Here is a 23,722-nt window from a genome sequence, read left to right on the forward strand (position 1 = left end):
CTTTTAAAGCATCTCAGCACAGGGACCTGTTTTATGTGAGGAGCAAGAGAGATCAGAGGCAGCTCAAGATCTCTGATGGATGGGTCATTTATGAGGCCAGGGTGAAACCAAGGGTCTTCTTCACCTTCAAAGCTTCTTTAAAGTCCACCTTGGTGCCCTTCTGCCCTGGGAGTGCAGGCTGGATGGGGGAGAGCTCCTAGCACTATGAGCTGTGTCCCTACAGGTCTGGCTGACCATGCCATGAAATAAAATAGTTTGTGTTGGAAGCACAGGAAAACTCACCTTGTCCCAGTCCCTGCTCTGGGCGGGGACACTTTCCACTAGACCAGCCTGCTCCAGGCTGGCTTTGAGGGCTGGGGCAGCCACAGCTTCTCTGGGCAACCTGTGCCCTGTGTCTGACATCGTGTGGGTCACTGTGTCCCCAGATGTGACACCAGCAGTGCCACCCCTGGGCTGGGACACTGTGCCACGTGCCAGCAAGGCAGAGTGGATAACCCCCAGTGCCTCCAGCCCAGCAGAAGGACCGAGGGCGCATTCCACCCTCCCTCAGACGCTGCAATAAAAGCACAAAGCCAAATCAAGCACACACAAAATCTCCCTTAGAAACGGCGCTTTAGGTTGAGCTGGGATATTTTAGCAGAGGATTCATGTTTTTTAAAGCCTTTGCTGCGTTTGTCAGAAGGTCAGAGGGACTTCTTTCTCTCCCTCTTGCTCTCCTCCTAATTCATTCCTTTTCCCCAATCTTTGTGATTGCCATTCCAGCTCCTGACCCAGGCAGGAGCACCGGGGCTATTCCCACCCCGCTGTGCTGCTCTGGGTGCTCCCTGATCCCTTTGGCTCACAGCTGACTTCAAACCAACCTCACATCAGGGCTCTGCCACCACTCAATCCCTCTTCAAAGGCTACAGCTGCTCGGGATGCAGGGAGCCAGCACATCTTTAAATCAGCCATTTGGAACCTGTTCATTCAGGACTCTCCTCCACAGGGCTGTGGGAGGAAACCTCGGCAGCCTCTGTGGGGGTCTGCACCTCCACAGGGAAAGTTTTAGGAAGAGGTTAAAATCCGAACTCTCAGAGAAACCTCCTGCGCTTTGGATGCACAGCTGCAGCGAGTGCTATGCAAAAAAAAAAAAAAAATTTAAAAAAATTAAAAAATTAAATTAATTTTGCTCTTCCAAGAGTGCAGGAGCTGCGCTGCAGCGCTCTCCCTGCAAGGCAGCTAATATAGATGTTGGTATAAATAATTCTCCAGAACGAAGCCTGGAGCCCACGTGTTACAGCAGAGCTCAGGCACAGCCCCACAGCACTCAGCGTTCCCATGGAACCCCCAGAGCGCCCCAAAACTCCCTGGCAGCAACCTGAGATGGGACTGTGAGACAAGGGCAGAGCCAGGGCTCTCATGAGCTGCTGAAATTCCCATTTTTGTCTCAGCTGCTGCATTTCCCTGCAAATTGAAGCACTCTGGGCATCTCACTCCCACCCCACTGCCCACAAAATGCAGAAGCTGCTCCCCAGAGCAAAGAGGGGCAACGGGGATGGGGTGAGTAACAAACTGCTCTGAGGCTCTTTAGGAAGTGAGGTAAGTGTGTTATCATCCTGAGAATCCTCTGGATGGGAGACATCTAAACCACTCCTTCAGCAGGAGAACTGGCAATTGTTCTTGAAAGGCTGCAGTGACTAATCCAAGCCTGAGTCCTTCCCTGCTCAGTGGCCACACTCCCTCCCTTCCCAGGCCTGGCTTGGGTGCTGTGGGTGATGGCAATGTCCCCACAGATTCCCCCATCCAGGGCTGCATCCTGCCAGGACCCGGCTCCTCTCCCTCCTCTGCTCAGCCCTTGCAGACAAAAACCTTCCCATCTCCTCCTCCCTCGGCTCCTCAGCTCTCCTGGTCTTATGCAAAGCTGGTATTTTTAGGATCTCCTGGAAACACTGTGAAGTGTCATCACCGCCAGCTAACGAGAGCTCTGGGGAGAGGACATTCCTCTGGCCATCCCCCTCGGCTCAGACCCGCCAGAGCATCTGCAAGTGGGTGGCTTTTGGAGCCCTGACCCAAGGCAGCTCCTGAAAGGCACCATTTGATCACAGTCCTGATTGTTTCACGGGCAAGAAAAGGAGGAGGGGAAAAAAAAAAAAAAAAAAAAGAAAAAAAGCTACGATTTGGTCGATCTCAGCAACTCTTGGCTTAATTCACTCTTGTTCTCAGGATCAGGGAAGCCTCTGCTGACACGTCAAGGTCAAAGCCCACCCGTGGTTTGCTGATGAACCAGCACACAGCAGCTTTCCCTCTAGGAAGGAGGAGCTCCAGGGCTACCTTTGCTCTTCCCTCACTGCTAAAATTTATTCCCAAGGAGAGAAGAGGCTGCCAAGGCCACTGGTGCTCCTGTGCAAGCACAAGAGGGCCAGGTTGGAAATGGGGGCCAGGTTAGAAATGGGGGCCAGGTTAGAAATGAGCCCCACCAGGACTCTGCAGCTCGGGCCAGTCTGCCTTGGTGACAGCCCTGTCACCCAGCACAGCCCGTGCTTATCACCCCCATTTACCATCCCCTTCCCCAACGAGGGGAGATGGTGCCTTTAAGGCAGCTTAACAGCTGTCAGAGAGGAGGCATTTCTGCCTGGGCTGCTGATGCTGAAAATACAAGCCAGAGATACTTTAAGTAGGTCTGGAAAGCGTTCAACGAGGAGACACCGTCACGCAGCCTGTCCCCACTCCCAGCCCAGTCCCACCCAGCTGCTCCCAGCCCCACGACTGTCGGGAGCCACACGCATTCCTCCGGGGGCACACAAGGGTTAAAAATACCCTGGGGCACAGCAAGTGGCAGAGTGTCCCTTCCCTGCCACATCCCACTCGCAGAAACCCACCTCCCCTCGCCCACCTGCCGGGGGCTTGGCTGTTTGATGGGGTGGGGAGGGCCCAAAAAAGCTCCTGGCCAGCCCATCCCTCCATCACCAAGGTTGTTTTCCCCTCCCTGTTGTTCTCCCAGTGGGAAATCTCTGTTTTCCAATAAAACTAGGATGGTTTTATCCATGCTCCATCTAAGAAGCCATCACCCAAATCTAGTGGTTACATGGTTTGGAAGCTCCTAGGTTGGGTGCCTGTGTGACCACTTGTCCTGCCTGAGGACCACTCTTGTCCTGCCTGAGGACCACTCCTGTCCTGCTGCCTCCAGAAATTAAGGTTTTGAGTGTCAGTACCTTGTGCCATCAGCACATGGAGTCACTCCTGCTCTCCAGTCCAGCCCTGCAATCCCAAAATGGGATGCTGCTTTTCCTCTCTGCTCGCCTTAGGAGGGCTGGAATGAGGTGATCTTTAAGGTGCCTTCCAACCCAAACCATCTCTGATCTCAGTCCCAGGGAGAATCACAAAATCACTGAGCTTGGAAAAGACTCTCAAGACCGCCCAACAAAGGAAGGTCACAAAACACCACTGAAGAGCACAAGCATCAAACCTAAATGGGCTAAACCTTCTGAAGGGGGGGAAACCCAAACTCTGATTCTTCTGCAAAATATCCTCAATGAAACACTGCAGGGTGATGGATGCAGGATGCTGGGCAGCCTCCATCCCATCCCATCGTGTTCTACCTCTTCCATTCCCATTTCACCTTGTCCCATATCATCCTGTCCCATCCCCTCCTGTCCCTATCCCATCCCATTCCCATTTCATATTGTCCCATAACACCCTACCCCATTCCATCTTGTCCCATCCCATCCCATCCCATCCCATCCCATCCCATCCCATCCCCCATCCCATCCCATCCCATCCCATCCCCACTCCATCGTGTTCCAATTCTCTTCCATTCCCATTTCATCTTCTCCCATATTGTCCTGTCCTATCCCATCCCATTCCTATTTCTTCTTGTCCCATAACACCCTGTCCCATTCCATCTTGTCCTGTCCTATCCCACTCCCTTCCCATACCATCCCACAACTTTCCCATCCCATCCCATCCCATGGATCCCACCCCTCCCTCTGACATCAATGGCTCATGAGGTCACATCAGTGGCAGCCCCCTCTCCAAAACCTCTCCAAAACCTCAGGCAGTGACACCTGGGACACTTCTGACAGCGCCACTGACTCAGCTCCCCGGTGGGAAGGTTGGGGCAACTACGAGTCATAAATGAAGTGCTGAGAGAAGCTGCCACCCCCAGGCAGGAAGGGGGGCAGGAGGAGGGCACAGGAGCTGTGTGGGCTCCCCAGCCCTGGCTAGCTGCTGCCTTCTCTCACACAGCACCACTGGAAGGGCCAGATGAGTAATTCTGGTCTGGCCTCACTCAGTGCATCACCGCTCCCGGGATTTCTTGCCTGATTATTTTATTTTTTTTTTTATTGAAGCAGACAAAGAGGGTGCTGGAGGCACAACGGCTGTGTGGGCCCTGGCTGACCTGACCTACTCTGAAATAAAGCACTGAGGCTTCAGTTACTGCTGTCTAGGGATTCTCCCTCCCCCTCTTCATCATCCAGCATTAAACCTTTATTGGTGTGACACAGCACCGCCAGAGTTCACCGCATTGAGCAACTCCAGTTTCCAAAAACATCCCCAAAACCACCAGGATCCCCAAAATCCCATCTCCTCCTTCTGCTGCCTTGGTTAAGCACTGAAGGCTGGATGCAGGAGACCCCCTCCTGCACTTCCCTGAGCAACCAGTTTCCAAAAACCTCCCCAAAAACGCCAGGATCCCAAAATCCCATCTCCTCCTTCTTCTGCCTTGGCTTCACGCACTGAAGGCTGGATGTGGAGACCCCCTCCTGCTCCTCCCTCCTCTCCGGGGTGGGGTTTAATTAACTCTGGGAGGCAGATCTGGGATAAACAGGCGGGCTGTGCCAGCTGCAGCAGGTCCTGGCTCGCCACATTCCTGTGCCCTGCCCCAGCGCCACCCAGCTCAGCTGTGGTGACAGCAGGAGCCACCAGCCAAGCACAGACACCTCACCAGGTGTCCCCCCGCTCTCAGCCAACTGCACCTGCAGCCACCCCAAAGTGATGGCGACCTTTGGTTGGGTCAGGTTTGACGGTTTTTTTTTTTCCCTTGGGTTTCATTTTGGGGGAAGCGTTCCGGATTCTTGCGGGAATCCCTCGTGGCTGTTGGGCACAGCTGGGAAGGAATGCAGGGTTGGATCCTGCTCTCATCTTCCTCACAGGGACAAAGCGTCCCCTGGCATGATACAGCTGAGATTCTTCCCGGAGGAAATGCCCACAGAAGCTGCCTCATCCCTGGAAGAGTTCAAGGACAAGCTGGGAGGGTGGAAGGTGTCCCTGCCCCTTCTCACCCAAACCATTCCATGATTCCATGACTGGGGAGGCACCAGGATCCTTCACTCCTGAGCTGTGAGGCACAGAGCCCAAAAATCCCTTCCAGCTGACCCAGGGCCGAGCTCCAATGCTGTGAATTTCGTAGGTGAAATGTGACAACGTGAAGGGCTTGTCCAAAAACAACACCGCGAATCAAAGAGGGTCCCAGCTCAGAGCTGCCAACGCCAAGCACAAGCCACGCTTTGAAACCCAAGTTCAAAATCCACTGTGTAAAAGATAAACAAAAGCCAGGCTTAAGCTTGCTTAGCCAGGAGGCCAAGCTACCCCAGCACAGATGTCTCCCCCGCAAAACACCCAAGAATTTGATTCCATCAGCTCCGTGGCCCAGGCTGATGGGTTCTCCTTGGCCAGACAGGACAAGCCCATGCCTGGAGCTTTCTGGCACCTCTGCTCCCAACCAGCAAACCTCACCTCTGCTTCTTCAGCGTGCAAAGGAGGATGAGCCACTTGCACTGAGCAGCACAAGCTTCATCCCATTAGTTTCACCATTTTTGGGGTGAAGAGTTCTCACTCAGGGTCTCCCAGCTGATCAGGGGCTGCTGCTGATGGAGACAAAGCAACGCAGAAACCCCCTCTGCCTCCACGTGAGTGACCCCCCTGTCTCATCTGTACCTGGGGAATCATTTCCCCGGGGAATTCTGCTGTTTGCCAAACTGAATCCACAGAGCTGTTATGTTTAGAGACATCTCGACTGTAGCTCATTTGATTCCAGTCATTAAAATTTAATATTAGCGTAAGCTTTGAGAAACCTGAGCTGACAGCAGAGACAGTGGAGGGGGAAGAAGTGCCCCAGCCTGGAAACTCCTACGAGCAGCTCTCGCTGCTGCCTGGCACTTGTCCCTCGTGCTGAAGAGCCCAGCTTGGCTGTGTGAAGCTCAGCACAAAGCTTCTCCTGACTTTCAGCACCTTTTTACACAACACAGAGGCTCCTCAGAGAGGCAGCAATGGAACCAGAGCCACTTGGGGTTAAACTCCTGCTGGAGATCAGGAGTTAGAGATGAGGCTCCTTTGCTCTGACAGCTCCCCATGAGCTAAACCCACGTTATTTCTTCTGTGGCACAGCTGGATCCGAAGCGATCCATGGGGATGTCCATATAAGCACAGGCTCCAAACCACAGAAATGCCTTTCAGCTGCACTTGATCTCAGCAGAAAACTCAGGGCTCAACCTGATGACCCCTTAAAGTCTCCTCCAGATGGGCTTTCTTAACTATCCTGCTACAACCAACCACTCCCTGCCTGGTTTTCCCACACTCCCAGAACTCCAGCTCCACCCTGGATCCTTGTCCTGGCTCCTGATGGCCGTGGGAGCTGGTGAGGATCTGTCCCCAAAATCACATTTTGCTGAAGCAAAAAAAACCCCTCCTGCAAACAAAGCTTCCCCCTGAGCATGATCTGACAGCTGCTTCCCAGCCTCCTGCCTCGGAGGAACCCAGCCAGGAGGAAAACTTACAGCAGGAGAGGGCTCATCCATCCCAAAGCCAGGATTAGTCCCTCTGTGACCTGGGAAAGGGGCTGGGGGGTGGATAGAGAGGAAATGCACAAATGGCAGTTTTCCAAAAGTTAAGGAGGTTGTGGCCTTTTGGGGAAAGAAAAGGGAAAAGAAAAATACATGGGAAGCTTCAAATGTGAGCTGCTTCCAAAGTCATCCGTTCCCAGCCTCCACCAGAGCCTTCAATGTTTCTTCTTTATTAAAATCTGGACACAATGAGTCCAGAAGTGCCCACCTTTGTCAGGGCTCTATTGGCAACTTGCCTGGAGCCCCCGGGGCCATGCCTAATTTGCATCTCATTTACACAGATGTTCATTAAAATTAATGCCTTAAGACATAATATCTGCCTGCATTTGAGCCTTCTGGACAGACAGAGCGCGACCGAGCCCCCGTCACCCCATCCCTCACCCCATCCCTCCCCCCAGAGCGCTGCCAGCACGAGCAGCTCCTCTGCTCCACCAGGACACTCTGTGCACGCCCCTGGTTTGCAGTCCAAGGAGGGCAAGAGTTGTGATATTGTCTTAGAGGGAGAATTTGTTGGGAAATAAAAGCACGAGGAGCCCCCCGAGCTCGCCACAGAGCACGAGCCAGGCTTTTGCACAGCTCTCCCTCCAGTCCCTGCTGATGCCCTTCCACGTGCAGAGCAGGATCTGGGACTGAATCCCCCTTAGGTAGGAGCAGGAGGTGAAGCTTTGCCAAGATCAGCTCTGCAACCTTTAGGATTTGTGCAGAAATCCCCGGGGATGAGCCGTGCACGGGAGGAAAGGAGGAATGAAGGAATGAAGGAATGCTGCTGTAACCACGATTGCTCCATCCTCCCCTCCATCCTCCACTCCCTGCTTCTGCCCCATTTTCATTCCCAGCCATTACACAGCAAAACCTCCCCACCACTGCTGCCACCTTCACTTTCCCACCCACAAAGGCCCCAAATGCTCCATGTGGAGCAGCGAATGACTCTTGGTAAGGACACCTCAGACCCCCAAACCCCCTTGGCTCAGGTCACCCATGCCTTAAAGGGTCATCCCCAAGGTCACTGAGCTGTGGACCACGTGCAAACCCCACGGTGGGTTAAACTGCTCCTGCCCACTCTGGGTTTTGTCATCGTTCCTAATGAGAGCTGCTCAGCTGGGAATAATCCCATGTTCTGCAGGAAAGGTTTGCTGATTTTGAGGACTAAAACCTCCTTTTTGGATGTATTTGTACCAAGTGACTCTGTGGTGTTTAATGGTGAATTTAAATCCTTCCCATTGATATCAGCTCAAAGCAAACTGCCCAACACAAGCAACGCCATCAGGTGAGGTTGAATTTGCCCCATAAATACACTTCAGCTCTTTTTTTTGGATAGGCAAACCCCAAACCAGAAACACCTTGTCCTGGTGAAGGTTCCACAGAGCTGCTCAAGTGGTGGAACGGGATCAATTAGCCATGAGATGAAAAGTAAATGGGTGTAAAACTGCCTCTCCCTCCCACCCCCCATTAACACCGGGAAACAAGCAGCCAGATGTAAATCAGCCCAATCATCAACTCCTGAGCACATCAGGAATAGAAGTTTCACAGCAAGAGAATTTCTAAGCCGTGTTAATATAATTAATGGAGTGTAACAGCATGACCCAACATCATAATACTGTATAGAAATATATCCAACACACTCCAACTCTTCTCTCTCTCAGTGCTTCATGCAAGCCTTGATGGCCTCCATCAGCTCCTTGCTGGAAATGTGAACAGCCACATAAAACTTCACCTTGGTTTTATTTCCTTGTCTCACAGTTTATCTGTGGCTCTTTTTGCACCCAAGGATCCCAAAATGAATGTAATGTGTGACCCAGGTGGAATGAACAACAAACAGAACAGTGGGCCAGGCAGAGCCAGACCTGCAGGATGATCTGATGTGGGCTAGACTCTCAAATGATGCAAATTCACAGCTCAAGTGGACTCAAACCCCTCCCTTCCTCCCCCAAAATCCAAATGCCACCCACCTCTACCAGCCCACGAGCTGCTGGCACGCCAACATCACACATCACCAGGAGAACAGGGATTTTCCTGCCAATCCCGGAATCTCTCCACACCTTTTCACCACAGACTATCAAGTCCACCAGCAGGATTTCACACCCTCCAGAGCAAGGACGCTTCAGCGCAAACCCACTCAGAAACCACAGCAACAAAAACCACAGGGACGCCACGGCTTGAAGCCCACCAGAAAAAAACCCACAACGCCAAAAACCACTTAAAAAAAAAAACCAAAATGCAATCAAACCATCATGGAATCAAGCTTACCTTGAAGTCTGCCAGCTGCTGGTTGATGGTTTCCACCTCTGTCCCCACCACCCACTGCAGGGCCTCGTTCTCCTCGGCCGCCGTGGTCATGTGGCTCAGCTCCTTCAGGCGGCTGTAGAAGTCCTCCACGCGGGACAGCGTGGTCTCCACCTGCTCCTGCCGGTTCCTGCCCCTCTCTGTCAGCTTGCTGCACTGCTTGCTCAGCGTCTCCAGCTCCCTCTTCAGCCCCAGCAGGTCGGGGCTGCCCTCGTCCTCCAGCATTTTCTTGCACTCGCTCTCGGAGGATTCGATGTCGCATTTCAGCCGGTGGAGCTTGCCCAGGAAGGCGCGGACATCCTCGGCCTGGGACTGGAGGCTGTCAGAGTCTCTCCCGATGGGGCCCATGCTGTCCAGCTCATCATCCAGATCTGCCAGCTGGGAGAACATCTCCCTGACCCTGCTGTTGAACTGGCCGATCCCTTCCAGCTTGTTTTCCATGAGCGCGCAGCAATCGTTGACTTTCTGCTTCACGGCCTTGAAGTCCTGCTGAGCCACCTCAGCTTGGCTGAGGAGCTGGGAGCAGTCAGATCCATCTGGAGCATCTTCTACCAGGCCTTGGGTGAGGTTTTTCAGGTAATCCACCTGTGGCTCCAGGGCCTGCAGCACCTCCTGCTGTGCCCTGAGCTTCTCCAAATTCTTGTTGCTGCAGGCTTGTGGCCCCAGGGCATCGTAGATCTCCAGCTGGTGCTTTGCCCCTTCCAGCTTCTTCTCGATGTTCTTGAAGCTCTCCTGGAACTCCTTGAGCCTCTGGGACATTTCTTCAATGGAGCCTGTCTTGGTTTGCAGCTCTTCTGTGATGGCATCCATCTTCTGGTTGATGGCAGCCTTCTCATCCCGGATGTCATCCTCGTCCGTCTGGGAAGCGTCAGTCAGGATGTCAGCAGCACTGTTGAGCATCTCCAGCAGGGACCGGCGCTTCTCCACGTCACTCAGCATGGCCTTGGACCTCAGAAGAGTGGCCTCCAGCTGCACTGGATCCAGGGTTACCTCCAGCTCTGCCACCCTCGCCTTGCAGTCCTCCACCCAGGGCAGGAGGTCGTGGGCGTGCCGCTGGTACTTCTGAGCTTTCTGCAAGCAGTCCTTGAGCTTGGAGTGCCTGTCAGCAGCCTGCTTGCTGAGCTCCTCCCAGTGTGTTTTCAGGCTCACCAGCTGGTTCTGCAGAGTGGTCTTCTCCTCCCCAGGCTGGACAGACAGCAGCAAAGATTCTCCCTCGGCCACAATCATCTCGTAGGAGCCGCTGTGTTGGTTGAGGCTCTTCTGGAACTCTTCTTGCTCCTGGATTTGGCTTTGCAGCCTCTCCAGCTTAGCAGAGATGGGTTGGCTCTGGCCTTGCTGGCACCTTTTGTCGTCCAGCCAGGTCCTGAGTTCATCAAACATGTGCTGGAACTGCTGGGAGCTGGCGAGCGCAGTCTGCAGCCGGTTCATCCGGTCGGCTGCAACGGCAACGAGATTAGAAGGCGACAATTAAGCTCAAATCAAATAAGCGAAGTGCAATTATTTAAAATCATCTCAGATGCACCAACTGTGTTTTGATTAACAGGAAGGAGCTTTCCATTGCATCACCAGCCTTTTTTTTTCCTAACTGATTCATAAATTTCTTAAGTAGTAAGAGGCAGCGGTAATGCAGAAGTCTCAGCTCTCCTGACCAGTCTCTAAATGTAAACTCTGAGAAATCAGGATCAGAGGGTGGCCACTGGGGTTTCTTCATGCCCCAATCTGAATTTAGGAACCTGTTTTTTCCAAGCACGTGCCACCCTGCTTGGCGAACTCATGTCAGTGGGGCTAAACACCTCTGTTCCCTCTCCAGGCTCAGGTATTGCTGGAGTTGAAACTCTCCCCATGCTTGGTATCACAGAAAACACCCAAGAAAAACCCTAAAAAGTGATAAATGGTGCTTTCCCTATTATTTTCATAAACCCAGTGGTGGGAGAGCCCTTTGGCAGAGAGCAGGGCTGGAGCTTGACATCCTAACATCTCAAGCAGCTCCTCCTCTATCTCACCTGCCAGATCTTCCAGCCCTTTGAGGGGAAGTGCCACCGTCTCCAGACGTTTCCTCAACTCATCCTTGAGGTACTGCTCCCCAATCAGGACGGAGAGGTCATCACAGAGGGTCTGAGCCTCTGAGATCTCCTCTTCCAGCTGCTCCAGGTCCGAGCGGATCTCGCTGGTCTCCTCCAGCTGCTGCTTGACAGCATCAGGCTGGGTGCTGATGGCAGACTGGCTGCTCAGGCGCTGCCCAACAGCCTTCACCTTCTCTGAGAGGCCCTGGAGAAGCTCCTGGTACTGGGTGCTCTTTACTATGGCTTGGTCAATCTGGCTGGAGCGGGAGTTGAGGCGCTCGGTGAGCTCGGACCATTTCTGGTTGACCCCTTGGAGCTCATCCTGCACCTGGCTGGTGGATGGGGAAACATCTCCAGGGCCGGTCAGGATGCTCTGAGCTGCCTGGTTGAGCTGCTCCTGCTGCTGTCGGCGAGCTTCGAATTCCTTCAGCATAAACTGCAACAGAAATAACATAAAAATGTTTGCATAAAACTGACAGCTCCGAGTACACACAGTCAAAACAAACCAGACCTCCAGGGGCTTTATCCAGCCCATGGAATCAGCAGGAACAGGCCCTGGGGTGGGACAGCAGTTGGGCTGGGTAGCCCAGGATTTACTGTGACCTTGGGAGTTAAAAAGCTGGGAGGGGTCTGCGACTCCAGGACTTTGCTCTCTCTCTTATTTGCCTTATAATGTAGCACAAACCACTTAGATGAGATGAAAATCTAATTATCTCCACTGGGGCTTTTTTTGCTCCATGATGTGGCTGCTTACAGCCATGTTAGGATTTGGAAGCAGGAGGAATGGAAGGGCCAGGCTGGCAGGCAGAGGGGCAGCATTAGCAAGTCCTGCAGAGCGTCAGCACAGGCCTTGTTTAAAGCAATTTCACTCTCCAAGAGGGGCCAAGTGATTCACTGCTGAGTCAATCCAGTGCAGGAAGGGAGCTGAGCACTGCACCCTTTTCAAGTTACTCACAGCAGTTTGGGCTCAGCGGGGTTTGGAGGACTTGGAAGAGGAGCCACGAGGTCTCTGAGCACTCAGAGTGCTCACAAGACCAGCACAACCTCCCACCTCCCTCCTGGACCAGACATTCTCCTCCATCCTGTGCCCGCCGCGAAGGCACAAACCCCTCTCACCTGCACCTGCTGCTTCTGAGCGTTCAGCATGTTGGGGTCGATGGAGAGGGGGCCCAGCACGCTCATCATCAGCTCCTTCTCCATCAGCCAGGGCCTCAGCTGGGCCTCAGTGGCCTGGAACGTGGCCAGCTGGGTTGCTGACTCCTCCAGCTTCTGCTGCCGCGCAGCCGTGGCCTGGCTGGCCCTCTCCCACCTGCAATCTGAAGCAGCACCTCTGTTGGCCATGGTCAAGCTCCTGGCCAGCCCATCCCTCCATCACCAAGGTTGTTTTCCCCTCCCTGTGGTTCTCCCCATGGGAAATCTCTGTTTTCCAATAAAACAAGAGTGGCTCTATCTGCTCTCCATCTAAGAAGCCATCACCCAAATCTAGTCTGGTCTGGAAGCTCCTAGGAGAAAACCTTGCAAGCAGGATTTCTGTGCTCTAGGCACTGCTGCCATGACCTTGGGTGAGCCATCTGACATCCCTGATAAATGAGGATGCTCTCATGAGTACCTGTCCTCACAGAGCACACTCAGAACTCCTGGATGGAGTCAACACATTCCTGCAACTTCAAAGGAGAGAATCTCTGGGCTTCTTTTTGAACACACAGCCTTGTTTAGTCAACACTTAATTACCTAGGGTAGCCTCACTAATGACTAGAATTTTATATCAAGCAGTGAAGCTTTTAATCAAAACAATCAACCTGTGCTGCTAACACATTCCCCCCCCCTCCACTTTACCTTTTTTTTTTTTTAAAGAAGCAATTTAAGGAGGCAATCCTTTAAAATCCACATCCATCACAGAGATTCCATTAATCACGACAGTGCTCATCTCAGGAACACCTTCCACACCAGACAGCTCAGAGATAGGTTTGCTGTTTACTGAATTTTAATTAGAAGTGACTCTGCTCTAGCGTGACTTTGGGGTTGCCCCTCACTCCTGAACCACCTCTAACGTGATGTTTGGAGACAGAAGCCTCATTAATGCTTCAGGCACTTACTCAGGTCTTCCTGCATCTTCTTCCAGTTCGTTGCTTCTGGGGAATCTGGATATTTCTCCAGCAAGCCAGAAAGTGCTTCCTTTACCTTCTGGATCTTCCCAGAATTCTGTTCCAATTCAGCCAGAAATGCCTGGAAAAGAATGATTTGAACTTCCTCAGGTACAGGGCAGAAGAATCAATGAGCAGGAACAAAGCAGCACCTACAAGCTGGAGCTGGATGATTTCTGTTCTTTGCTCTTCAGTTAAATCAATTTTTTAGCACTACTGTGACCTAACTTGGCTGCAAGGGCAGGGAAAGGCTGGGAATTGCTTTCCAGGAGAAGTTGGAGTGACTCAGCAGCAAGGGCTCCGAATAATCTCTTTTTGCCTCAGCCTGACATCAACAGGTCTAAAATCAAAGGGGAACTTCGAGCTGCTGCTCCATGAATCTGCCTGGAATTCACAGAATTCACAGCATCACCAGGTTGGAAGAGACCTTCAAGATCATTGAGTCCAACCCAGCCCCAACACCTCAACTAAACCTTGGCACCAAGTGGGACATCCAGTATTTTTTAAACACATCCATGCATGGTGACTCTACCACCTCCCTGGGCAGAACATTCCAGAACTTTATCACTATTTCTGTAAAAAAAACGTTTTCCTGATATCCAACCTAAATTTCCCTTGGTGCAGCTTAAAACTCTGTCTGGGAATGCCCTTCTTTAACTCAGGGGAAACCCTTGTGGCTAATTCTGTGCAATCAAGCCCATCTCTGGGATCCTTTGGGGGATGCATGGCAGAGGGATGGAACTGGATGATCTTTAAGGTCCATTTTGTGATTCTATAACCCCAGAAAGTCGGGAAGAGCAATCACCTTGTTGTGCTCAGCCTGGGCTCTCATCGTTTCCGTCTTGGTGGGCGAGGAGGAGGCGTCCAGCTCGGACAGCATCCTTTCCTTGGACTCCAGCCACTTGAGCATGGAGCTGGCCTCCTCCTGCACCTCCTGCATGCTGTCCAGCATGGCTGAGAGCTGCTGCAGGCGCTCCTGCAGGGCTGCACCCAGCGCCTGGTACCGCCGGCTCACGTCCGACACGTCGCACTGGATCTCCGTCAGATCTGCACCCAAAAAACCAGCCCAGGGTCAGCACCACTGCCCCCGTCCTCCACCTCAGACTATCAGGTTCTAACCCAGCCCCAGGCAGCCACAGAGAGCTGAGATGAGGAGTAAAGAGGCCACGCTCTGCCTGCAGAGCGACGTCGCATCGTCCTCACCTCTCCTGCCACGGGGGATTTTCCACTTGTCCCCCCTGTGCCCTTTGACAGTTTACAAACAAAGCTCTCTGTTGGTGAGCTTGATGCAAACTGAGCCCCCTTTTCATAAAGCCACTGCTAATACAAGGTTAAATAATTTGGCGGCAAGATATGAAGCCATTTTTATGCACCTATTATCTCGTTGAACCGGAGAACTAACAGCAGATAACGGGCAATAATTAAAATTACTCTTCAAACTGGAGGGTTGGATGCTGTTATAATCCCACAGAACCAATAAATTTAATTGCAGGCCTTAAAATGATCTCCCATTTATCAGCTCCTAACACCACCTGACGAGGTGTCGGGGTGCTGTCACTCCCCAGGGCTGCTCCTCTCCGTCCTTCAGCCCGACCTCCACCCTCCACTGCAGCAGCTGAGAATTCCCAACCCCTTGCCAAGCTCATTTCCCTTCTGCTGGGATGCTGGCAGCGTCACACTGAGGTTTGCATTCCCAGGGAATGGAAATGCAAGGATGAAGAAGGGACGGGGGGATGGCTCAGTGGTGCTGAGCTCACCTTTGCAGGTGTGGTATCCGTTCACGCTGCCTCCTGAGGCTCCTGGAGTGGGCAGAGTGGCACCTGGGCAGAGGGGACAGGGACAAGAGGGACAGGAGGGACAGGACAGAAGTGTTAGGGGTGCAGACAGCGAGTGAGGAATGGCTGCTGCATGACAGGGACCACCAAGCACTGACGTGCTGCCTCCACCGCCCACCTGCCCAGCACGGGGCATTCATTTGGTTTGGTGTCCCTTTATCTCTGCTCCTGCTCCCCTCATTTTCCTGGAGCTGTTCCTGCCTTTCTGGAGCTTCTGGAGCTGGGCAGCTCTCCCAGCATCCCAACATCACCCAGAGAGCAGGGATAATGTGGTTTCTGCATGGGCTGGGGGACCACAGGCGTCTTGCCATGCCTGGGAAGCTGCTGCCCTGAGCATGATTTTGTGACTTATACCCAATAAAACTGCTGAATGCCTTCCCTGAAGGGATTAATTCCCCCATATCTGCTTTTTTTATGGGATGAAACTATTCAAAGCAGCCCTGTGTTCACGCTGTCTTTGCCCAGAGATGCAGGATGCACCAGTGTCCCTTCTTTGGACACCAGATGTCACAGCCAAAGGCAGATTCACATTTTCAGGCAGGTCTCTTTTTTCTAAGCACACATTTTAAAGCTTTCATGGACATAAGGGGCTGCACCTTTGGTCACCCTCAAGCCTCTCCTCACTTCTCCTGATGGTTTCCCTGAGAACTGCTCATGAACTTAATCCTAACAAACAAATCCAGACCATAAATTCCCATCAGTGATGAGAGTCCAGGGACTTGTTCTCACAAGCTGGAAGACATCTTTGAGCTGGTTTCCAAATGAACCAGACATAATCTCATTGCTTCACAGACTTGAAGCCAAAAGGGAGACCAGTAAATCACATCTGACTATCACAGCCCCAAATGTCATCCAGATATGAAACCTCCCAAATGCTGGAGGTTGATTAAAACACTGCAGCCCTCAGGAGGCTGAAGAACATCACCAGGAGAGAGCAGGAGCCACCTCCATGAGCTCCCCAGCTCCACCAGAGAGTGATGTGTGTCCCCACAGCAAACACAGGGCAATTCAGAGCTCGTTAGGCTACAGTTAATTAAGCCAAGCTAGGATGATGCATTGAAGCAATGAGTGACAGTGACTCAACCACTGGGCTGAGCCTCAGATCACCACAGGCCCTCTGAATTTGGTTAAAAGGAGGAAATAACCCCATTTTTTTGCTGAAGGCAGGCTCAGAGAAGATGCTCAGAGTTGTCCTCAGGAGTGCTGGCCACAACTCACCTGCCTTGGGAGGGGTGTTGGGGGCTGTAATCTCCACGATCAGGTTCTCCAGGAGGGTCCCTCTGCGGCCAATCTCCTCCACCTGGGGCCCCTTCCTCTTCCATTCCTCCAGCAGATCCTGCTCAAAAGCCAAGTTTGGGGTTGGAGGCCACACTTGTTGGCCACAGCCCTTCCTTCCTCGCCTGTCCCCTCTGTGGTGACACCAGGACACAGCAGCCAGGGAACCAGCACTGGGGGGAAGTGGCTGTGACACATCTATTTTTTGCCAGGGGGGGAAACAAACAGCAAAAAAAGCTTTTCCCAACTAATGGGTCTGCTGAAGGAAACCTTCTCCCTCCCACCATTCTGGGGACATCCCTCCTCCCCCTCCCTGCAGAGCCCAGCCCTGGGTGCTGTGGGGTGGGAGGGCTGTGGGTGACTCAGCAGAGCTGAGTCAAAGCCCAGCACATCCCGATTGATCACATCCCTCTGCTGGAGCACAGCGGGGGCTCGGGTGACAGGAGGCCACCTTGCACATCCACCACAGGAAACACTCAGAAAAATCAGTGTGTTCGGGTCTCCCACTCCTAAATCCTGCTCAGAGCAGGCACAGGGAGTGACAGGAAACCAGGCAGTGCCCAAGGAATGTCTCACACTGCTCCCTGCTCTGCACTGGATGCACGCTGAGACCATCAGCAAGCCTCTGCTTCCTGGGATTTGTTTCACATTCCAGCATTTCAAGGCTTTCCCAGTCTGATTCCAGCTCCCACCTGGATCTGCTGCCTGTGCTGCTGCAGCTCCTGGGTGCCCAGCGAGGTCTCAGCAGGTGGAATTTTGCCTTCAGTCTCCCTCAGCCACTTCCTGACGGCGCCAACCAGATTCCGAAACTCATCCAGCTGCTCCTGGCAGGAGGATGCATCCTTTTCTCTGGGAGTGAAAAGGTTTTGGAGAGTCAGAGCTCATGCTCTGCCTTGTGATTACCCCCTCCTGAATGCGGCACGGTTGTGTCCCTAGGAGCCCTTTCTTAATTATTATTATTATTATTATCAGATGTTGCCAGGGAACAGCACAAAATGGGGTGCACCCAGTGCCAGCCCCTCGCTGCTGCTGACCCTGGTGACACTTTTGGGCACTCCAGTGGTGGCCAACAGCCATGAGACTACCCCTGCCAGCCTGCCCAGGCTCTTTGTCCTGGGAAAAGTGACACTTTTGGGAAGACAGGGCTCATTCATGCCGTGTCCCCCCCAGGCACCTGCATCCCTGGGGAGCCCAGGCTGTGCTGCCCCTCCTCCCTGGCCACAGCTCCATCCATGCAGCCCATCCTGGGGGAACAAGGCAGCCACAGGCCCCTCTGGCTGGCCACAGCTGTGAGCAGCCTGCACAGCCCTGAATTACTGGGGATTATTGGGAGTTTCATCTCCTTTTCCCCACCACCCTCCCTGCATCCCACAGCTCCATCCATGCAGCCCATCCTGGGGGAACAAGGCAGCCCCTGGATGGGGGTCACAAGCCCCTCTGGCTCATCCTTGCTGGCCACAGCTGTGAGCAGCCTGCACAGCCCTGAATTACTGGATTATTGGGAGTTTCATCTCCTTTTCCCCAGCACCTTCCCTGCATCCTGCAGGGATTTTGGAGGTACAGAGAGGTGTGGCTCCACGGGGTGCTGCTGCTGCTGCTCTGACCCTGCTCAAGCTCCCTTTTATCCCCATTTCAGGGCACTCCAGGCTGCTCCCCATCCTCCCAGCAGCCAGCAGGATGCTCTGGGCTGGAGCTGGGAAATGCAGAGCTCCTGCTGCAGCACCAGGAATTTTTCACAACGCCCCCAGCCAAGGCTTTTTTTAAAGCGTCAGCTGGAGCAGAGCTGCCTCAGGATCCTGGCGTGGGAGGAGGGTGGCAGGAAGAGCTGGCTCATGCCCCCCCCCCTCCCTGGAAAGGAGATCTCCACAGGGAAGGGCCTTGCTTGGACCATGAAGCCACCCCCAAACTCCCCTCCTTGGGACTCACCTGTCTTTTGCCACCTTTTGTAGCTGCAGGAAATCTCTCTTCAGGCTCTGCAGCTTCTCCTGCTGCTGGAAGGAGCTGGGGGTGAAGCCACAGGAGCTCAGCTCCTCAGCCAGGTGCTCCAGGGTGGCCAGGTCCTCCTGGTGCTGCCTCATCTCCGAGTTCAGCTCCTGCCAAGAGCAAAGGGGTGATGCTGGCCACGTTCCCCAGCAGCAGAGGGGATGAACTGGGCAATCCCACACCCTGCTGAGCTCTGTGGGCAGTGCCACGTGTGCCACCAGTGCCAAATGTTGGGCACAGCTCACTGCCACCTGCTCCTCCAGCTCAGCAAATACTTGGAGCAGCTGCAGGGGCAAATCCCACTTTCCCCAGTGCTGGTGACTGGCATGGGGGGCCCTAGACCAAGCCAAATCAAGCCCTGCCACAGCACAGGTGTCTGGTTTTGTGTCATCTTCCAGCATTTCTGAGTGGATGAAGCACTCCCTGTGCCAGGACACTTGTGGGAAGCCAGAGGGAGGAATCCTGCACAGCTCCACAGCACCCCTGAAAGTGTCCAAGGCAACCCTGAGCAACCTGGTCTAGAGGAAATTGTTCCTGTCCCTGAGAGGGGGCATGGAACGAGATGATCTTTAAGGTCTTTTTCAAGCCAAACCATTCCAGGATTAAAACATTTCAGCCCTCAGGAGGCTGGAGAACATCACCAGGAGAGAGCAGGAGCCACTTCCATGAGCTCCCAAGCTCTACCAGAGAGTGATGGCTCTGAAACCTCCAGGGTCTGTGGCTCTGAAACCTCCAAGGTCTCCGGCTCTGAGACCTCCAAGGTCTCTGGCTCTAAAACCTCCAAGGTCTCTGGCTCTAAAACCGCCAGGGTCTGTGGCTCTGAAACCTCCAAGGTCTCTGGCTCTGAAACCTCCAGGGTCTCTGGCTCTGAAACCTCCAGGGTCTCTGGCTCTGAAACCTCCAGGGTCTCTGGCTCTGAGACCTCCAGGGTCTCTGTCACTCCTGCACTGCCCTCACAGGGATATTTTGGAGTCTTTAATTGATAAAATCCTGCTGCGTTTGGACTGGATCCTAAAAGACCCCATCTGAAAACCAGCCTGGCTCCTGGGAAACACCACCCCCCTTTTCCCACAGCTGGGAACAGCTGGATCCTGCCCGCCTGGACCTTCCTCAGACCCCTGGTGCAGGTGGAACTCCTCCCCAGGGCCTCACCTGGATGTGCTGGGAGAAGTGAGCGATGTCGCGGTCCGGCTGATTCCCGGACGCCAAGAGCCGCGTCCTGCTCTCCGTGAACTGCTGCAGCTTCTCCCACAGCTGCTCATACTGCTCCACCTTGGGCAGGAGGCCCTTGAGGGCGTCCTCCCGCTGCTGCTGCTGCCGGCACAGCCTCCCAAAGTGCTCTGTCACCTGGGCCAGCTTGTCCTGCAGGGTGGAGGCCGCGGGGCTGTCGGCGGCCTCGGTGAAGCGTGTCACCATCTCCCTGGTGGCCTCCAGGCAGCTCCTCTGCCTGGCAATGTCCTGCTTCAGCTTCTGTGGGGAGCACAGCAGGAGAGGGAGGCATTTTTAAGGAAGGCTCTTCAGCAGAACTAACTGGGCTGCCCTCGGGAGCAGCAGCAGGCGCTTTGACACAAGCAGAGTTGGGAAAAAATAGTTTTGTATCCCAGTTTTCCTTTCCTTTCTGACATGCCCAACATGCTCTGCTTTTCCCTGAAATCTTGTTAGCAAAGAAAAAAAGGAGATTTTCAACAAGTCTGTGACCTTGCACAGTTTGCCCAGAGATGCTGGAGCTGCCCCATCCTTGGAAAAGTCCAAGGCCAGATTGTACAGGCCCATGAGCAAGCTGGTCCAGTGGAAGGTGTCCCTGCCCATGGCAGGGCGTTGGAATTAGATGGTGCTTAAGGTTCCTTCCCACCCAAACCATTCAGTGATTCTATACAAATAAAATAAAATAAAATAAAATAAAATAAAATAAAATAAAATAAAATAAAATAAAATAAAATAAAATAAAATAAAAATTAAAAATAAAATTAAATAAATAAAATAAAATAAATATAAATAAAAAATAAAATAAAATAAAGATAAAAATAAAATAAAAGTAAAGATAAAAATTCAAATAAAAATTCAAGTGAAATAAAATAAAATAAAAACTTAAATAAAATAAAATAAAATAAAATAAAAATTAGTAAAGACAAAAATTCAAATAAAAAATAAAGTAAAATAAAATAAAATAAAATAAAAACTTAAAATAAAATAAAATTAAAATAAAATAAAAGTAAAGATAAAAATTCAAATAAAATTAAAGTAAAATAAAATAAAATAAAAACTTAAAATAAAATAAAAATAAAATAAAGGTAAAGATTAAAATTCAAATAAAATTAAAGTAAAATAAAATAAAATAAAAACTTAAAATAAAATAAAAATAAAATAAAAGTAAAAATAAAAAGTCAAATAAAAATTAAAGTAAAATAAAATAAAATAAAAATTAAAATAAAATAAAATACAATAAAATAAAATGGTTCTGCTCATATTCCTTTTTAAGGTTTTTTTTTTGTGCTTTCAGCACTCAGCAGTTACCCCTGCATGGTGCAGCTGCTGCTCTGGGGTGTTTGGGGTGAGGGAGCCGGGCCCAGCCTTACCACACTCGTGGCAAGCGAGTCCTGGATGGAGGCAGAGGTGAGCACAGCTGGCTGATCCTTCTCCAGGCTCTTCTCAATCTCAGCCACGGACTGGAGGAGGCTCTCCAGGCTCTCCTGCACGCTCTGGGACTGGGCAATGGATTTCTGCAGCAGGTCCGAGCGCTCGGACATCTGCTGGGAGAGGCTCTGGAAGCGGCTCACGATGGCATCTGCAGGGTTCAGCACAGAGGACACCCAGTGGCACAGAGCTCCAAGTGCCCAGAGAGCAGCCAGGGTCACCTTTGGCTCCCCAAAACTCTCAGTGATGACAAATCTCTGTCCCCAAACTCAGCAGTGAGATGGGGGATGCAACACAAGTGGCCACATCCCTCCCCACGTGCAAACCCTGAGGACACACTGCCATGAGATTACCTTCAAATTCCTCCAAAAAAGTGATTTATTTTTGGCTTGTCCCCACCCTCCCCAGCCCTCCCTGGCGGCACTGACAGCTGCTTTGCTCTGTACCTGTTGTTTCCTGGATGTGGCCGTGGTCTGGGGCTGGCTCCCCTTGGATGTCCAGCAGGGTCCGAGCTGCTTTCTGGAGCTTCTCCACTGGCACCTGGTGCTCAGCCAGGTCCCCCTGCAGTTGCTGTTTGCACACAAGGCGAGCCAAAATCAGAGATGGGTCCCAGGTGGGATTGCCACACTCATGGAGCTCAGGGCTCCTTTTTCACCCTCTGAGGGATCCTCTGCAATTCATCACTGAATTGTTAAGAAATTATGGGAAAAATCTACCTCCACACAGAGCTGGATCAGAGGGTTTGGGCTGTCCCAGTGCTCTGGCACCCTCATGGGGGAGGAATGTCCCTCTTTATGTCCCTCTGGGGTGACTGCAGCCCCTAAGCACCTCTCCCAGAAGTTTGACCCACCTGAACTGCAGCACAGAACCTGCTACATCTGCAGGTGCATCTTTGCCCTCAACCAGCAAAAAACCCACAAATGGGTCAAGTCTCCCTGCTGCTGACTGCTCAGAGCAGCCAAATTCCCATCCAGGCTCCAGCACTCCCTAGGAAATCCCCCAAGTGTACCTTGGTGCTGGCGAGCTGCTCCTGCAGCACGGCCAGATCTGAGGAAACCGTTTCTGAGAGCAGCTTCCCCAGGGCAGCTTCACTCTCCTGCAGCCACGTCCTGAGAGACTCTGCCACCTCCTGGAACTGCTGGTAGTGATCCAGCAAGGTGTTCAGGTGGGAGCCCAGCTTGGAGCACTGCAAAGGAGCAACGAGAGGTGACAGGGATGCACACAAATGCTGAGCAGCCCGTGGGAAAAGGAACAGGAATCAGCAAGAAAGAAAAAGCAATTAAAAAAAATCAATCTTGCCAGAGGCTAAATGAATTACTAAGGGTGACATGCAGACCGACAGCAAGACAAGGGTGTTGCCCAAACCCTGAAGAAGACAGTCCTTGTCCTACAATCTATAAATGTCCTGGCAGCTGGGACAAATATCCCTCCCTGCCTAGGAGGGAAAGAGCCCCCAGCTGCCAGCCCTTCCCATACCTTGGAGTGCAGCGCGGTGTATCTCTGCGTGGCATCCTCCAGCTTGCTCTTGACCACGCTCCTGGACATCACCAGCTGGGATTCAGCATCCCCAGCATCCCCATCCAGAAACTTCTCCCCCGACATGGTGACAAAGCGCAGGTCACCCTTGTGGGAGATCACATCCTCCGCGAAGCTGCCCTGGCGCCGCAGCAGCTGCCTGAGGGAGGCAGGGTCACTGTCCCCCTTGTACATCCCCTGCAGCTCCTGCTCTGCCTGCTCCAGCCAGGCCTGGAACTCCCCGTGGTCCTGCAGGAACTTCTGGAGCTCCTCCCTCAGGAGCTGTGCCCGTTTCAGCTGCGCCTCAGCGCGCGCCAGCGAGGCCGGGTACCGCTCCCGCAGCTGTGCCAGCTGTGCCCGCAGCCTCTCCTGCTCCTCCCCAGCCAGGCTGGGCCCCTGCTTGTCCAGGAAAGCCTGTGCTGCCTGCGTGGCCAGGATGATGTCCTGCTGCTGCGACAGCAGCTCCTGGTGCTGCGCCTGAAAGATGCAGGGGTCAACGTGAGCTCGGCGCTGAGGGGCTCTGCTCCCCTCTGCAGCTGTGGCTGGGCCAGCACTGGAAGGGTTAAAGGGCACAGTGGAGCAGCCTGGTCTAGTGGAAGGTGGGAGAGGAACAGGATGATCTTTAAGGTCCTTTCCATGCCAATTATTTTCATGATTCTGTGACAAAGCATCAGCAGGGTGGGGAAAACTGGGAACGTCCCAGGTTGGGCTACAGGAGTACAGAGTGACCCCTTCTGTGGCCATCATGGGCACCTGCTGGACCCTGATTACACCTTGTGGGTGGGCACACGCCCACCACACATCCTGCATCTCCTGCAGGGCCTTTCTGAGCTTGCCCCATGGAGAATCCCATGTTTCAGACCCAGCTAACAGCAGGGACAGGGCATGGGGCAGGAGGCTTTGGGGGGGACAAGGTGTCAGTGCTGACCTTCAGCCTCTCGTAGTGCTCATCCAGGCTCTCAGCAGCACTGTCTGCTCCCACAGTGCGGCCATCAGGGACATCCCCAGGGCTTTTTCCTGTGCCTGGGCTGACAGGGTGTGGTCTGTACTCTGGGAGCTCTCCCTTCTGCTCCAGCGATGCCACCCAGCTCAAAAGGGAATCGATCTTACTGCTGTTCTCCTCCAGCTCTTTGGCAGCTTTCACCTGAAAGCACAAGGGCTCCAGATAA

The 23,722-nt window shown here is 52.8% G+C and overlaps 1 protein-coding gene across 1 annotated transcript in view; it reads right to left on the reverse strand.

Moving 5' to 3' along the window:
* MACF1 (microtubule actin crosslinking factor 1) overlaps positions 1-23,722 on the reverse strand; it is a 139,306-nt gene that overhangs the window by 41,200 nt on the left and 74,384 nt on the right. Inside the window, 15 exon segments of the mRNA XM_030964653.1 lie at positions 9,069-10,540; positions 11,108-11,603; positions 12,284-12,483; positions 13,264-13,393; positions 14,117-14,358; positions 15,069-15,131; positions 16,365-16,482; positions 17,114-17,270; positions 18,348-18,514; positions 19,557-19,874; positions 20,981-21,189; positions 21,485-21,608; positions 22,048-22,224; positions 22,515-23,030; positions 23,482-23,697. Coding sequence (XP_030820513.1) covers positions 9,069-10,540; positions 11,108-11,603; positions 12,284-12,483; positions 13,264-13,393; positions 14,117-14,358; positions 15,069-15,131; positions 16,365-16,482; positions 17,114-17,270; positions 18,348-18,514; positions 19,557-19,874; positions 20,981-21,189; positions 21,485-21,608; positions 22,048-22,224; positions 22,515-23,030; positions 23,482-23,697 — 4,605 coding nt within the window.

The sequence above is a fragment of the Camarhynchus parvulus genome, chromosome 23, assembly GCF_901933205.1.
Source record: "Camarhynchus parvulus chromosome 23, STF_HiC, whole genome shotgun sequence".
Classification (NCBI taxonomy): domain Eukaryota; kingdom Metazoa; phylum Chordata; class Aves; order Passeriformes; family Thraupidae; genus Camarhynchus; species Camarhynchus parvulus.